Below are 16609 nucleotides of genomic sequence, written 5' to 3' on the forward strand. Positions count from 1 at the left end.
TAATTTTAATTATAATTAAACCGAACAAACTTTCAGGAGGCTATTGATTGCTAATTTCATTTAATCTATACAAACAGGAATAATAGTCATTGGTCTTAAGACAATTTATTATAGACCTGCTTAATATAGTTGAACCAGATGGCCTAAGACCCTTCCAGCTGAGTCTAGAAAAAGGGAAAATTAAACTGAGAAAGAGTTATTGCCAACCTTTCCCCCATCTTTGCAAAAGATGCAAACACTTACCAGCTGTTTTTAACCCTAAAAGTGTTTGCTGTCCAGGGCTAACAACCAGACTTGTTGGTGCCACAGTATATTTGAAATATCTCCAAAAGTCAAACAAAGCATTTAGGCTGAAGAGAGATGCAAGAGCAAGCTCTGTAAGAGAACAACAATTCATTTATTTATTTTTTAAAAAGGGTGTGTGTGTGTGAAACATTTAAAAGGGGAAACAGAACTCTTTATACTTAAGCAAATTAACAAAATTGAAAACAAGGGGAAACAAAACTCTTTACACTTTAGCCAATTAACAAAATTAAAAACTTCTTTTTCCTAGCAGTTACCACTTAATGTCTATTATGTGTAGGGTACTTACTACTAAGTTTCAAAATAGTATCACTCATCCTTAAAACTAGTACAATAAACATTTTCATCTTTATTTTAAAGATCAACCAACAGTTTAGAGAAATAAAGTGATTTTGCAAGAGCACACAGCTAATTGTTGATTCTAACTCAGGAACGGAGATTCCAAAACTCTTGCTCTTCCATTTTCCACACTACTTCTATCCCAGACGTTAGACTGATGTGTACATTAGACGATGGAATTTCCTTTAAAGGCCATAGGACTCTCTACCCAAAGACTACTGAAGAGCAGACAGGGAGGTGAAGAAGCGAGGAGACTGAGGAAGGCATCAATGCTGTAGAAATCTGATTGGTTTTGAAAGGTGAACAATTAGAGAAGTAGGGAAGGCGTTGCCGGGAGAGTAACACATACAGATCTCACTACCCCCAAACTATTTTTCTTCACAATACCTCCTTATTCTCTAGAATTCTATTGTTCAATGCGATTGTCTCCTCTCCTGGAATGTCCCTTCCATGGGGGCAGGGACTTTGTTCCCTTCCTGCTGCATTCAGTTTTTGGAACAGAGTAGGCACTCAAATATTTGTTGGATGAAGGCATGGATACTAAGCTGAGGTAAACCCGAGCGCAGTTTTTCATTGACAGTAACTCTAAATCACAGTGAAAATCAATGACTTACCAATATACCAGAGAGGCCAGTATGTCACATTATAATATGAACTAATCAATTTTCCAGTCCTGAAAAAATTAGAAAGGCTTTTCAATGTCTTTACAATACAAAACACACCAAAATAAAAACAAACACACACACACACAAAAAACCTGTGGAGCCAACCATTGGCCTCTTAAAAAAAAAATTTTTTTTTTCCCCTGATTAACTTACATTTCAGTATATATCATTCCAGCCATAGACACATTTAGGAGTCCCCAGGCTAAAACCACTTTCCTAGCTTCTGTTTCTTTTCTCATCTTGATGGTTCTGTCAATCAGGGAAGCACTAGGGCTAGACTCCCCTTGCATCTATTCAAAAACAAAGAGCACCAGAATTAATCAAAAAGAAACGACTCGGTTGAAGAAATCACACTCGTGTCCTTCATTAACAGCGAGTAAAAGTTGCACATACTTTCCCTGTCTTTAAAATGTCTTTCCCTTAGCCCTAGGATTGGTCCAGGATGGCTATCAGTCAGATGTCAGGCAGTCAGGATGATATAAAATAAAATAAAATAAAATAAAATAAAACAAAATGTCTTTCCGACATGTTTTACAGTTTAGTATCCGGATATGAAAAGGGAACCCTGAATTATAACCTCATTAGCAATGTACTGTCATCAACAAAGAAGTGGCTGGTCACTTAAGAAAACAGCTTCATGCTTCAACAGATAAAAATGTCTTCGCTTGTAATTTGTGTGTTGGTGGTCATGTCTGCAATCGCACTATACTGTGTTTTTGAAATATGTCACAAGGACTAGCCCAAGGGCTAACTTAGGAAACCCCAACACCAAGTTTTGGGAGACACTACCCCCTCTGCAAGGTAAGGCTTTAAAAGCACCCTAAGTAACGCCTTCCGCGGCGGCCACTCACTGCCCATGCGCTTCCCTCTGCACGCAGGCGGATAAACTGAGACGTCAGTTTGCTTTTTAACTTTTAGGAGGGCCAGTGTTCATGTGAGGGACTGAGGGCGCGTGCGGAGGGGTACGCATTCGGCCTTGGTCTACACTGGGGTTTGCATTGTCTTTGTTTTGCTGGACCTCATCTCTCGCGGACAAGTGTAAGCTTTGTTCCAGTTACATGGAGTCGCATCCCCGCGCACAGAGCAGTGCCCTTCCCGCCACCCGGCCGGAGTCCAAACTCCCCAGGCCAACCGGCTTCCCGCCCGGCTCTCCCCGTCCGAACTTCGGCAACCCCTATCGCCTTTCCTCCGTTCCTCTAAGGGTGGCGGGCCACCGGGCCACACCCCCCGCTTTGGCTAAGCCCGCGGTAGATGCGCGGGCCCTGAATTCCCACGGCCCGCGTGGATTTGCGTCCAGGAAGCACAAAAAACGACCCCGAACACGCACCATGATCTCTAGCCGGAAGCCGCTGACTCGCGCCAACTCTACTGCACATGCGCGGAGCCAACGGTCAGGCGAAAGAGACCTGCTTACAGGTCTACGTTACCGGAAAAACGGGTTCTCTCTTCTCGCGAGAAGAGAAGGGGAGGGGCGGGGAGAGACGGGAACTGAATGCGTTACCAGGGAAACACTCTCGGATTTGTGGCTGGCGCTCAGGTGCGGGGAGAAAGCTGAGCAGCAAAGATTCAGACCAGGTTCCGAATCCTCATTGATAACTATAAGAAAGCAAATTTCTGTGTATTAATATAATTATAGCTTCTCTAGGGCACTTATGGACTCACATTTTAAGACATTTTATTCAGTAATTGGTCGGTTAGAGTACGTTGTGATGTGTCCAGACACCATCAGCAATGACAAAGCATTTCTCACAACTGTGTTTTAAAAAAAAATGTTCCGACCCCATGTTAATTCTTAAATATCCGTGTAATGAAGGTGCAGCAGTAACAAGAAAAACTCAAATGTGTTTTGTTAAAGTTGTTAGTGGTTTTGAGGGTTTTTTAAAAAAAATTTAAATTTCCTGCATTTTCTTTGGAAGAACTTGTAATCCCGGGGAAAAGTTCATCATAGAGTTCAGTTTGGTTTTATTGAACAAATACAAACGCCTGCAGTGTGTCGCCGAACCATGCAGGGGTGTAAGAGTAAAAGCGCTCTGATGACTGCCTCCAGGAGCTCTGCTGGGGGAAGGAGGGCAGGTGCATTGGGAGGCACCTGGGCCCAGGTCGGGCTCCCCACTAGCTGCCTGGAGGAAGCGGCAGGCCTCAGGCAGACAACCATCAGAATGGGCAGGGCCTGAGGACGTGCCCTTGAGGATGCAGAGAAGTGTGCCCCTAATAAAAACACCCCATATCACAAGCTAGTGAATTGTTACATCATGCAAGTCCCAAAGACCAAAATTTTTCTTAAAATGTTCCTAAAGTCCAATAGAAGAAAATGACGTTTCCTTGTGGTATTGCATATTGAGAAAATGAAGGTATGCTGTGGTTTTACAGATCTGAGAGATTTTTTTTTTAGAGTGGGATTTTTATAATTTTTAGATTGTCTTAATAGCAATGGTGTTTTGCTCTAGCTTTAGATTGAGAGATGAACTAACTTGAAAATTGTTCAAAGTGAAAGAAAGGGTTCTATGTACAGTCAAATTGAGAATACCAGGCTCCTCCTTACCCCATGTCTGGCTCTTACCTAAGAAGAAATTGTGTACATTTGATGTCATTCACAACAGACACATGGATAATTTCCCTTTTAATGCAATCTATAAATTACTGTGCATTTATTCAAGGCTTAATAAGGAGCGCTACTGCTACTTGGCATTACACATTAGTTTGCTAGGGTTGCCTTAACAAAACACTACAGAGTAGGTGGCTTACACAAAAGAATTTTTTTCAGTTTTGGAGGTTAAAAGTCTAAGATCAAGATTCCAGCAGAATTGGTTTCTCCTAGGGCTTGTCTCCTTTGGTTTACAGATGGACACCTTCTCTCTGGCCTTTTTTTTTCTGTGCTTGAACAGCCTTACTGTCTCTTCCTCTTCTAATAAGGTCACCGGTCATATCGGATTAGAGCCCCACCCTTATGACCTCATTTAAACTTAATTACCTGTTTAAAAGCACCGTCTCTATAGACAAATTGAAGATTAAAGCTTTAACATATGAATTTTGGGGAACACAGTTCAGTCTATTACGCATTAGAATGCATATGTTAATTTACAATCATAAGAGACTGAATAAAATGAGTACTTCAGAGACTAAGATTTAAAGACATTAAAATACTGCATGTAAAGAAAATATAGTACAGCCCTGGCCATTGTGGCTCGTTGGCTAAGCGTTGTCCCATGCACCAAGAGATGGCCAGTTTGATTCTGGGTCAGGGCACATGCCTGGGTTTGGGGCTCCATCCCTAGTAGGGGGTGTGCAGGAGGCTCTCTCTCTCCCTCTCCTTTCCTCTCTCTCTCTAAATTCAGTTTAAAAAAGAAAATACTATATTGACCATTGAACAAAATGGGGGTTAGAGGCACCAACCTCCTCACAGTAGAAAATCCAAGTATAACTTTTGACTCCCCTAAAACGTAACTACTCTCAGTATTTGCAGGGGTTTGGGTCCCAAACCGGAATCCAAGATTGCTCAAATCCCCTATAGAAAATGGCATAGATCCGTGCATACAGTCAGCTTTGTGCATCCTTGGGCTCCCAAATGCAGATCAAAACATTACAGGTATTTATTGAAAAAAAAAATCCTATTAAGTGGACCCATGTGATTCAAACCAATGTTGCTTAAGGGTCTATTATATATACAAATTTAGGGATGGGGGAAATAAGGCAGAACACACTATATTAAGTCATGAGGAAAGACCATCAACTTTCATAAAAGTAATTTAAGTAAATCTCCAAAAATTTAGGAATCTCAGAAGGGTTTGTCAGTTCCTGTCACGGTTGCTGAAGTGTATGTCACAATAGGTTGTCAAGGAAGTTGTCATACATGTGGAGCGAAGTACTTCCCAGTCACTGTCATCCCTCTGAGCATGTTTTACTTCTGAAGCAAGAAGCCCTCATGGGAGAACTTCTTTCCTTATTTTGGGCAGTGGATCCTCCCCCCAGACCTCTAACTTTTAGCATTCCAAGTCAGGATCATGAGTGCTGGCAGGATGACTCCTGCGGGGCAGTAGGGACCTTACTCTTCTGGTATTTTGTCATTATATTGGTCTTGATGTTCTTCTCTCGAGCTCCTTTCTGGGTAGGATATTCTTTTCATTTTAAATAATATCTTTACTGTACACTAGGTGTTTTTTTTTTTCATTAAAATAAAATTCACTTTACTTTGATGAAACAACTTTTTTAAAGTTTGTTTTCTAGTTTTAAAAACAATACAATCTTATTGTAGAGCAGTGGTTCTCAACCTTCCTAATGCCGCGACCCTTTAATACAGTTCCTCATGTTGTGGTGACCCTCAATTTCAATGTTACAAATTGAATATAATTAAAGCATAGTGATTAATCACAAAAACAATATGTAATTATATATGTGTTTTCCGATGGTCTTAGGCGACCCCTGTGAAAGGGTTGTTCGACCCTCAAAGGGGTCACGACCCACAGGTTGAGAACCGCTGTTCTAGAGAATCCAAGAATATAGAAAAGGATGAAGAAGAAAATTTAAACTACTGTAATCCTATTTCTTAGAGATAACCACTGTTAACATTTTGTAGTATGTTCTAGTTTTTCTTTTTCTCTATAACAATATATATTTCTCCATTTCTCTATCTTTGATCTTACATGGTTAGCATTTATGTTATAGTGTATGCTTTCATATCCTGCTTTTTAACTTGATATTGTAACACTTCTCCAAATTATATTCACACAGCAGAATTCTTAGTGACTGCATACTTTTGTTTTGTCTGTGGTTGCACCATAACAAATCTGCAATTTTGAGATATTGAGGTGGTTTGTACTTTGTTAATATGCTGTGTAATGCTGGGATAAATTCCCTACTGGTTAATGACCTTGAAATTCCTTGTGTAGCCAGGTAATTTTAATTACAAATAAAAAAGTCGTTTTATTTATTGAAACTAAATGAAACTAAACAGAACTAAAGTCGCTACTCTAGACCACCTCCTAGCAGAAAAAAATACCATCCTCTTAGGAATGAGGTAGCTCAGTTTATCAGGACTGTTATGTTCCAATAAAAAATGACTGTGACCAAGCTCTTGTAAGTCGCTGACGTGGGATCCTTGCTGGCCATTAATACCAGGTTGACGATTAATCAAACCACCATCATTTAGCATTGCAGCCAGAACCCTGGGCTGTCGGTGGTCAGCTAGACTGAGTGCTATATCAGCTCTAGATGGAGAGGAGGAGGTTTGTTATGTCTATGCCAGCTGGATTCCATTATAATAATCAAAGACTCTTTCCCTCGTCATTTCTTCCCCCTTAAGAAGTTTTTTTTTTAAAAATATATTTTATTGATTTTTTACAGAGAGTAAGGGAGAGGGATAGAGAGTTAGAAACATTGATGAGAGAGAAACATCGACCAGCCGCCTCCTGCACACCTCCTACTGGGGATGTGCCCACAACCAAGGTACGTGCCCTTGACCAGAATCGAACCTGGGACCTTTCAGTCCACAGGCCGACGCTCTATCCACTGAGCCAAACCGGTTTGGCTTAAGAAGTTTCATCTAAAGTTTAAATGCTTCATAAGGTAGATACTTTGCCAAAAGGAGATTTAGAAGCGATAGCTTATACATATCTTAGACTCCCTAGCTAAGTCTATTGAATTTGTCTGGTCTGGCAAGAAAAGCTACTTTAGAAAATTAACAAAAAATTGAAATTGATTCCTGGCAATTTCATCATGAAGACCACTTACGAGACCTAAGCTGTGTTCTACTCCCTTGCTTCTGTCATAGTCATAGTGACCCAAGCTTCTAGGACCTCAGATTGCATAGGGCAGTGGTCAGCAAACGCATTAGTCAACAGAGCCAAATATCAACAGGACAACGATTGAAATTTCTTTTGAGAGCCAAAATTTTTCAACTTAAACTATGTAGGTAGGTACATTGTTATTAACTTAATTAGGGTACTCCTAAGCTGGCCTTTGCTAAAAAAGTCCTCAATCTGATTGAGGTACGTTCGCTGAGGTCGACCCCTTCCAACTCTCCCATCCTCACTCGTCTTGTATACTTGTTTCGTCTGTCTCCTTTCCGAAAACCGACTTCTGCGCATGGGCCACGAAGTTTCAATCGCACTGTACGTGTGCGCCCTTACGTGGTATTTTGTGGAAGAGCCACACTCAAGGGGCCAAAGAGCCGCATGTGGCTCGCGAGCGACGGTTTGCCGACCACTGGCTTAGGGTCCAGTCTCCTGTTTGTAAGCAAGTTAGATATCAGTTATCTATCCTTTTTAAAATTGATAAGGCCCAAAGAAATTAAGTGACTTGTCCAATCTCACACAAACTTGGTAGCAGTAAACCCAAGTTTCCTGCCATATCATTTGTTTGCTTTAAAGCATAGTTGAAATGTTGAATTAATTTATTCAGTGCTAATTAAAACCTTAATTATCTTAGAAGTTTCATCTTTTATTTTGTTCAGCTGAACTGCTTCTTCTAAAGGGTCCCAGATTTGAAATCTGAGAATCATATAAGGACTAGTCAAGGAGGACGGAATTTTTCCTTCCCTTTGAACTTCATTTTCTCTGCTAAACTATAAGCCTTTATTTACAAACCTTGAAGTAATGGTAAAAGTGTGATGGAAGTGTGGTGGTAATTATCCTCAAACATGAAGCACACTGATTTCCTCTGTATTTGCCACTTTTTTTTATTTTTTTTATTTTTTTAATTAAATCTTTATTGTTCAGATTATTACATTTGTTCCTCTTTTTCCCCCCCCCATAACTCCCCTCCTCCCAGTTCCCGCCCCACCCTCCGCCCTCACTCCCCACCCACTGTCCTCATCCATAGGTGCACGATTTTTGACCAGTCTCTTCCCGCATCTCCCACACCCCTTTCCCCCCCAAGAATAGTCAGTCCATTCCCTTTCTATGTCCCTGATTCTATTATAATCAACAGTTCATTCTGTTCATCGGATTATTTATTCACTTGATTCTTAGATTCACTTGTTGATAGATGCATATTTGTTGTTCATAATTTGTATCTTTACCTTTTTCTTCCTCTTCCTCTTCTTAAAGGATACCTTTCAGCATTTCATATAATCCTGGTTTGGTGGTGATGAACTCCTTTAGCTTTTCCTTATCTGTGAAGCTCTTTATCTGACCTTCAATTCTGAATGATAGCTTTGCTGGATAAAGTAATCTTGGTTGTAGGTTCTTGATGTTCATCACTTTGAATATTTCTTGCCACTCCCTTCTGGCCTGCAAAGTTTCTGTTGAGAAATCAGCTGACAGTCGTATGGGTATTCCCTTGTAGGTAACTGAGTTTCTTTCTCTTGCTGTTTTTAAGATCCTCTCTTTATCTTTTGCTCTTGGCATTTTAATTATGATGTGTCTTGGTGTGGTCCTTTTTGGATTCCTTTTGTTTGGGGTTCTCCGCGCTTCTTGGACCTGTAAGTCCATTTCTTTCACCAGGTGAGGGAAGTTTTCTGTCATTATTTCTTCAAATAGGTTTTCAATATCTTGCTCTCTCTCATCTTCTGGCACCCCTATAATTCTGATGTTGGTACGCCTGAAGCTGTCCCAGAGGCTCCTTACACTATCCTCGCATTTTTGGATTCTTTTTTCATTTTGCTTTTCCGGTTGGGTGTTTTTTGCTTCCTCGCATTTCAAATCATTGACTTGATTCTTGCGCTCCTCTGGTCTGCTGTCGGGAGTCTGTATAATATTCTTTATTTCAGTCAGTGTATGCTTAATTTCTAGTTGGTTCCCCAATATAACATCGAGGGTCTCATTAGTTTTCTTGTAGATCTCATTAAGTTTATCGGCGGCTTCTAAACAGTTCTTGAGAGACCTTAAAAGTGTGGTTCTGAACTCTATATCTTCCATTGACAATTTTGTCCTGTTTCTTTGTCTCCGCAGTTTGTTATGCTTCCTTGATGCACCCCCTAGTGGTCTTTGTTCGTGGTCTTATAGTTAAATTTTGATTGTTGTAGCTAATACCAGGGAGGGTTTGACCTCCAGGCCAAGTGGCTATGAGAATCAGCTGTGTCAGCAGTGAGAGAACTTCTGTTCTCTAGGGAGGTGCTAATCTGGCGTTTGCCTGAGGCTATCCGGCAAATGCCTCTGTGCAGGGCTTGGGCGGGGCAGGTCGCACAGGATCAACAGGGTGGGCTGGAGAGAGCAGTTATGGCTGCTCTCAGTCCTGTCCCCAGGGGCTCTGCCTCTCTGAGTCCCAGCAATGGCTGCAAAGCTCGGAGAGAAAGCTGCACTCGCTCTGACCGAAGCCAGGCAGACCCGCTTCTCCCGTTTGAGTCTGGGTCCCTAAAGACTCGCCCGGATCTGGAGCTCAGAGTCTGCGACTCCCTCCCGATTGAAAACGCCAACCGCGCCCTCCGCCGCCAGCCCGCTCCGCGCACTCCGCACCTCAGAATTTGACTTCAGCACTGCGCCTCCTCTGAGTGTCCGTATGCGTTTCTCTTTCCTCCTAGTTGTAGGACTTCCACTCAGCCAGCGTTCCAGTGGTTCTGGGTGATGTCCGTTCCGTCTTTTAGTTTCACTTTTGAAGTAGTTGTTCAAAGCAGCAAACTCCAGCGTTAACCTATGCCGCCATCTTGGTTCTCCTAACTCCCTATTTGCCACTTTTTAAGAAATTATTTTTAGTTGGGGGCGGGGAGGGAGAGAGAGAGAGAGAGAGAAAGAAAATATGAGAAACACTGTTTGGTTGCCTACTATACATGCCCTGACTGGGGATCAAACCCAGTATGTGCCTTGACCGGGAAACCAACTGAGCCACACTGGCAAGGGCTGGATTTGCCACTTTTGAAGATGCATTTACCTTTTTCTTTCAGAGACTATATATGCTGCGTTTAGCTTATATATTTGTTTAGTGTTTGTTTGGACAGCTGATCAATGATTCTCATCATTGATGTTTCTATCTCTTCCTCTCCCTTCCTCTCTGAAATAAATAAAAATATATTTTAAAGAAGAGAAAGGAATGGGCCAAAGATCTTAGATTGCAATTATGAATACCCAAGTATGGCACTTTTCAACCCAAAGAGTGTTTGATTTTGCATAAATTCATTTTTTCTGTATTTAGACAATTTGAAAAATTAGAGGGGAAAAATTACTTTACCACTCAAAGTTAGCCGTTGCTAACACTCCTGGAATCCTTTAAAATCTTTTTTCTTTTCATATTTTTAGCTAACTTGTGATCATACTGTATATACAACTTTGCATCTTGATTTTTAACTTAATATTATAACATTTATTTCTTCATATTATAACATACTTTTACCATAATCATCTCCACAACTATATATTATATGATCGTATAATTATACTGCATTTAATTAACCATGTCTATTTTTGAATTTTGCATTTTATATTATCTGAATTACGCTGTGATGAATATTTCTGTACACAAAACCTTTTCTCTTTGGGGGGTTATTTCCTGGTGAAAAGTTCCCAGAAGAATTATGTGTCAAAAGTGTTATGAGTATTCCTAAAATTTTTGATATATTCTGAAGGAGGAGGAGCTTTATATTTGTACCAGTAGCCATGACCACAAATCCTTGCGCCGGTAGGTGCTGCCGCCCTCCTGTAGCTCCCCCCTCCCCCTCCCCCCTCCCCTCTCTCTCCTCATCCCCATAGTTTGCTGCCCTGCCCCCTCCTGTAGCTCTCCTGCAGCTCGCTTGTACCTCATACCTCGCTGGCCCACCCTTCTGCTGATCTGTGATCTGGTCGTGATGCACTTGGTCATTATGCCTCAGAGTGGAAAAATTACTTTACCACTCAAAGTTAGCCATTGCTAACACTCCTGGAATCCTTTAAAATCTTTTTTCTTTTCATATTTTTAGCTAACTTGTGATCATACTGTATATACAACTTTGCATCTTGATTTTTAACTTAATATTATAACATTTATTTAGCATATTCCTCTCTTATTATATAGGATTATTTGACAAAACCATCTTCAGCATGAAAAAATGGGAGACTGATCTGATAAATGGGACAAATACATTTATGGAGTATTAGGCAGAATATTTGAAATTGGAACTATTCAGAGAAATCTATTTATTCTGGTTGCCATATTCACAGATAATATATGTTTTGGTTGCATTTTGCAGGAAAGTTTCTGAAGGATTTAGGAGATACTAAGTCTATGAATTGAGGTAAAGATCTGAAAGAATTATTGATAATGTGACTTGATAAAATGCCCTTTAAAAAGTAATTTATAGTCCTAGCTGGTTTTGCTCAGTGTTACAGCATCAGCTTTCGGACTTAGGGGCCTCGGGTTTGATTCCCAGTCAAGGGCACGTCAATGTGTCTCTCTCACATGGATGTTTCTCTCTCTCCCCCCCTCCTCCTTTCTCTCCCTCCCACTCTATCTAAAAAATCAATGGAAAAAATATCCTCCAGTGAGGCTTAAAAAAATTTTTTTTAAGCAATTTAAAACACTAATAGTACTATCAAATCTCTTTTTAAATGATATTTCTCTATAATATGAATACAGAAAAACTTTATAACCTATAGCCCCTTATTATTATTTTCCCTCAAGTCTTTGTTCCTTTTGCTTGGTTCAAACATTTTGGTAGATTCTGCTATCAAAGTATGTTCTTCCTAATGGGCAGCAGAAGTGAAACTGAAAGGCAACCAACTATGATGACCGTTGTGTGTGCCATTGAGTGACTCCAACTCCTGGTGACACTATGAATGAGTGGTGGCCACAATGTCCTGTCCTCAGCAACCCTGCTCCACTGCTGTAGACTCATGCCTGTGGCTTCTTTGGGAAGTCGATTCATCTCATATTTGGTCCTTCTAGTGAAGAATCCGCTATTTTCTATTTTCTCTGCTTTCTTATGATGTGCCCAAAATAGGAAAGCTTCACTTTTGTTATTTTTGCCTCCAGAAATGTTTCAGGTTAAACTTGCTTTAGGACCCACTTGTTCATCTTTCTGGTGGTCCAGGGTGTCCATAGAGTTTTCCTTCCGCACCACATTCCAGATGAGTCCATTTTCCCCCATCAGCCTTCTTTACCGTGCAGCTTTTGCATCTGTACATGTTAGTTGGGACTGTGAAGGTGTGAATGATCTGAGGGTGTGTATGATGTAAGGTCACCATCACTAATCTATATTTCTGAAACAGATGTCTGAGAAGAAAAAGGATGAAGATAGTGGGACAAGCACTTCAGTAAGCAAAGGTGAGAGTTGGTGCATATTTAGTATTGGACTTTGATGAGAGAACTATGTTGCGAGTGTGGAAAGCAGGCAACAGAGGTGAACAGCCAAGCGTGTTATAGGGCCTCCCCAAGACCTGTGGCAGCTTATTGGACAAGCCCCTTGCTTTAGTGCAGGATAATTTAGCTGCTGTAATTTAGTAGGGGCTATGAATTACTGGTAGGTAAAGCTCAAGTTCTTTTCATTCCTCAGCATTCTCCCTTCACACAGCTTCCTTTTTACATACACTTACGGTTAGTGTTACTACAGGATTATGAGCTGTAAATAACATCTTTTTCAATAATCCATAAGCAGTTGTGTGCTGGAAAATGTTTAACAAACGACTCTCCAAAGATGTGTGTATACATTTTAAAAAATTTAATATAAAGGATGTATATAACGTAATTTACAAATAATCTATATAATAAAAACCCAGCGACCATTAGGGTGGAACGACCGGATGACCAGAATGACTGGTTGCTATTACGCACACTGACCACCAAGGGACAGACACTCAATGCAGGAGCTGCCCCCTGGTGGTCAGTGTGCTCCCACAGGGGGAGCACTACTCAGCCAGAAGTTAGGCTCATGGCTGGCGAGCACAGCTACGGTGGCGGTGGCAGGAGCCTCTCCTGCCTCCATGGCAGGGCTAAGGAGCAGTGAGCCAAGTGGTAAGGAGCAAGCAGGAGGGCGGTTAGGAGCAAGGGGTCCCAGATTGCAAGAGAGGGAGCAGGCTGGGCTGAGGGCACCCCCCCCCCAGCATGAATTTCATGCATCAGGCCTCTAGTAAAATATATAATACTCTTTATGGTAAATTCCATATAGACCACTGATTCTCACAAAATACTTTCCTTGATTTTTACCAGACTCTTGCATTCTTAGCCAACTTATGTCTGCAATTGATCAACAAGTGTAGTTCCATTATGAATGTTACTTTCCCTAAAGAGTAATATGAAAGAAACAAGATGTATCTTGGAACTTAACTTGGTTGTCAATGATGTGAGTGACTTCTTGGCAAATTGGATAATAGCGTTAGAATATTCTGGAAGAATATTTCCTTATTTTTTGGAGGTGCTATTCTCAATGTAGTGGCTATAGGCATGATACTTTTAAATGTAAATCTAGGTTAGTACCATCTTCTCCATCACTTTAAACCTAGACAGTCAACAAAACCATAAAACAATGCCTGACTTTTGGCTCTTGTTGATTTTTATCCTTCCCAAACTGATTTCAAGTCACTAATATGTCACTGAACATGGAGCTGGGAAGGAGATGCACAGTAGCACATCATTATGTGGTATTTCCAACACCCAACAACAGACAAATAGCTTCAAGAGCATACATCATAATAAAATGTAATAAAATAATTAGGAAGTGATGTTTTGAGCATTATGTTTATTTGTAATAAATTGATGTAATGGTAAATGTTGATAGTTTAATTTTTTACTAATGTCTGTGTTTAACAACTATCTCACAAAATTTCTGAAAGCTTAACTAAGTTATTGACCAGCCAATTCCAGTACACCACTGTATAAAGAAAAGATTCTTTTTAGTTTCCTGCTATCCAAATCACATTCATATAAGCACGTGAATCTTTAAGACTTCAAAGGAGAAAAGGGTCCTTCTCTGGAAAAGTTTAGAGATTTTCCCCTTGATCTTATATCAGGGCTCATGAAACTTCAAAAGTCATATGTCAAGCATCTATTTGACCTTCCGGTATTTGGAAGATCTGGTATGGTACTGGAAAATGCCGTCAGCTGCCAACACTTGCAAGTAAGTGGAGAAAAGTGGTGGCTTGGCAAATGGCAACTAAGAGTGAGCCCACACATGTTATAGGCTCTTAGGTAATGTGAAGGTATGGTAACCAACAATGTGCCTAACCTGTTGATTTGTTTCATTGATTGTTAGCAAGCAAAGATACTTCCCGTAAGTGGCAAAACAAAGATGGTGCCTGGGACTCTCCACAAAAGATGAAAAAACCAAAGCAGATCCAGCTTACTCCTATAACTGACTCAGAAGTGGCTTTGGTAAATGCCTATCTTAAACGAAGACGATCTATGCACCATTCTCAGTTCAGCCAGGTGAATCAGACCCAGCCTGACAGTGATACTACTGAGTATGACAGTGAAGAATCTGACTCCGGAGCCTCCTCGTGGAAGGAGAGTGAAAATGAACACCCATCATCAGCCGGTATTAAAAGAAAAATAGTTCAGAGGCAAAAGAGTGTGGGAAGCTACCAAATCAGGGAAAGGCCCTGCCTCCACTGCAAAGCCATGAGAACCAATGAATGGTTGACACGCCATTTCCTTCAAAACACAACAGCAACAGCCCCAAAGAAGGGAGATATTCAAGAGGAAAATTCTGTACCTGAGATTAACACAAAATTCAGTAAATTTTGAATTTTATCGAGTCTTTACCTTATTTGAAGCTAAATGAAAGAGATAAAACATGAAAAATCACCAGAGCTGTAGGTGAGGAGGCTTTTTATAATAAAGTCTCTCTATTAACAACAAAACCCTAGCTGGTTTGGCTCAGTGGATCGAGCATCAGCCTGCAGACCAAAGGGTCCCGGGTTCAATTCCCGTCAAGGGCATGTACTTTGGTTGCAGGCTTCTCCCCGGTTGCAGGCTTCTCCCCGGTTGCAGGCTCCTCCCCAGCACCGGCCCTGGTTGGCAACCTACCAGGAGGCAACCAATCTCAATCCATGTGTTTCTCTCATGTCAATATTTCTGTCTGTCTTTCCCTCTCTCTTCCACCTCTAAAAATTCAATGGAAAAAGATCCTTGGGTGAGGATTAAAAAAAAAAAAATTAAAACAACAACAACAACAACAAAAATACTTGGAACCCAAGAGATAAAATTTCAAATAATTATCCAAAAACAGGCCAATGAATTTGTTCATGGCACCATTGGAGAATCAGAGATCTGCATCTACTATCTTTTTTTATTCAAAAGAGCACAAGACAGATATTTTATCCCTTGAGTAAATGTTTTTTGTTTAAGGAAGCTCTTTAAAAATATATTTATGTTCAGAACCATTTACAATTATTCATATGTTTTGATGCTCTGACTGACAATGAATTAAGTGAAGTTGGTTAGAATAGAATTGGCCCATATTCTCCAGGTCCATATTTTCAGGTGACTAACTCTATCTGGGCTGTATTGCTGCACATGCATCAGCTGGAGGCTGGTGAGGAGGAGGAGCTCAAGAGCCTGGAATAAGATCTCTGATTCTTGGAGTAGACCAAGGAGGGAAGGTAGACCTAGAAGGGCAGCTGGCCCATGGGCTGTCCATTGTTATTGTCCAAAGGGCATGGCAAATGTTAAAAAAAAATTTATTCTGACACTATGGTAAGGAAGACTTTATTCAACACTATTGTTACAGGGGTCAAATCTATTGCAATAGAGGAGAGAAATCAAGCTCAACTCCAAATACAGCAAGGACATGCCATGATTTATAGCCAAGGAACAGGGTAAGGGGGTCAGTGAATAGAAATCATTAGGAGGAAACATCAAGGATAAGGGGTTTCTGCTAAACTAACCTAATAGAATTCTTGGTGAAGGCAGGCCAAGGACTTACACATCAAAGATGGAAGATGAGGAACTCGATCAGATGTCAAGGGTGATCAGAGCTCAAGGGTGGATGGGACACTCTCACTAAACCTACTTAGCAGTATTTTTGTTAAAACTGGGCTGGACAGGCCAAAGATAGGATAGACAACCGAGTTGAGATCTGGTCAACAAGAGGGCTCAGAAGAGCCTGACTTAAAGTTTGATCTTTGTCGAAAGTTAGCTGTAACCTAGACATAGTTGGGGCTGGGCTTTCCAGTATAGTGGGGATCCCAGCAGTGGGCAACTGAGTAGGCCTAGGGGAGAGGGTGGCCATTCTGGCTATCACTCTCTAATGGCAGAACCCAGCTGGGATAGAAAATGAAACCCAGATTCCAGAGAAGAGGGCTGGCCAGGATTGATAAGCAGCAGAGACTCTGGTCACTAAGCTAGTTCAAAGAAGGGCTTTAGGTCTTAGGGGAGGACTTAAGTGCTACATATGATAAAGATTGCAACATAAGGACTGAGCCTTTTATGGGAGGGAAGATCACAGAGCTCTGACACAGGGCTCA

The 16609-nt window shown here is 40.9% G+C and overlaps 2 protein-coding genes across 2 annotated transcripts in view; one reads left to right on the forward strand and one right to left on the reverse strand.

Moving 5' to 3' along the window:
* TMEM209 (transmembrane protein 209) overlaps nt 1-1597 on the reverse strand; it is a gene marked incomplete at its 5' end in the record, with an annotated part of 29221 nt that extends 27624 nt beyond the window's left edge. The window contains 3 exons of the mRNA XM_081102744.1: nt 244-375; nt 1257-1315; nt 1461-1597. Coding sequence (XP_080958870.1) covers nt 244-375; nt 1257-1315; nt 1461-1597 — 328 coding nt within the window. The remainder of the gene's footprint in view (nt 1-243; nt 376-1256; nt 1316-1460) is intronic.
* A 3632-nt stretch (nt 1598-5229) lies between these two features.
* On the forward strand, nt 5230-15806 carry SSMEM1 (serine rich single-pass membrane protein 1; the record flags this gene model as incomplete). Its single annotated transcript, XM_081102769.1, has 3 exons — nt 5230-5412; nt 12419-12473; nt 14398-15806. 3 exons carry the CDS (start codon nt 5230-5232, stop codon nt 14886-14888), a joined length of 729 nt encoding a protein of 242 aa, XP_080958895.1. The 3' UTR covers nt 14889-15806.
* Nucleotides 15807-16609: the final 803 nt, after the last annotated feature.

This window comes from Myotis nattereri (genome assembly GCF_964212035.1).
Source record: "Myotis nattereri genome assembly, chromosome: 11".
Taxonomy (NCBI): domain Eukaryota; kingdom Metazoa; phylum Chordata; class Mammalia; order Chiroptera; family Vespertilionidae; genus Myotis; species Myotis nattereri.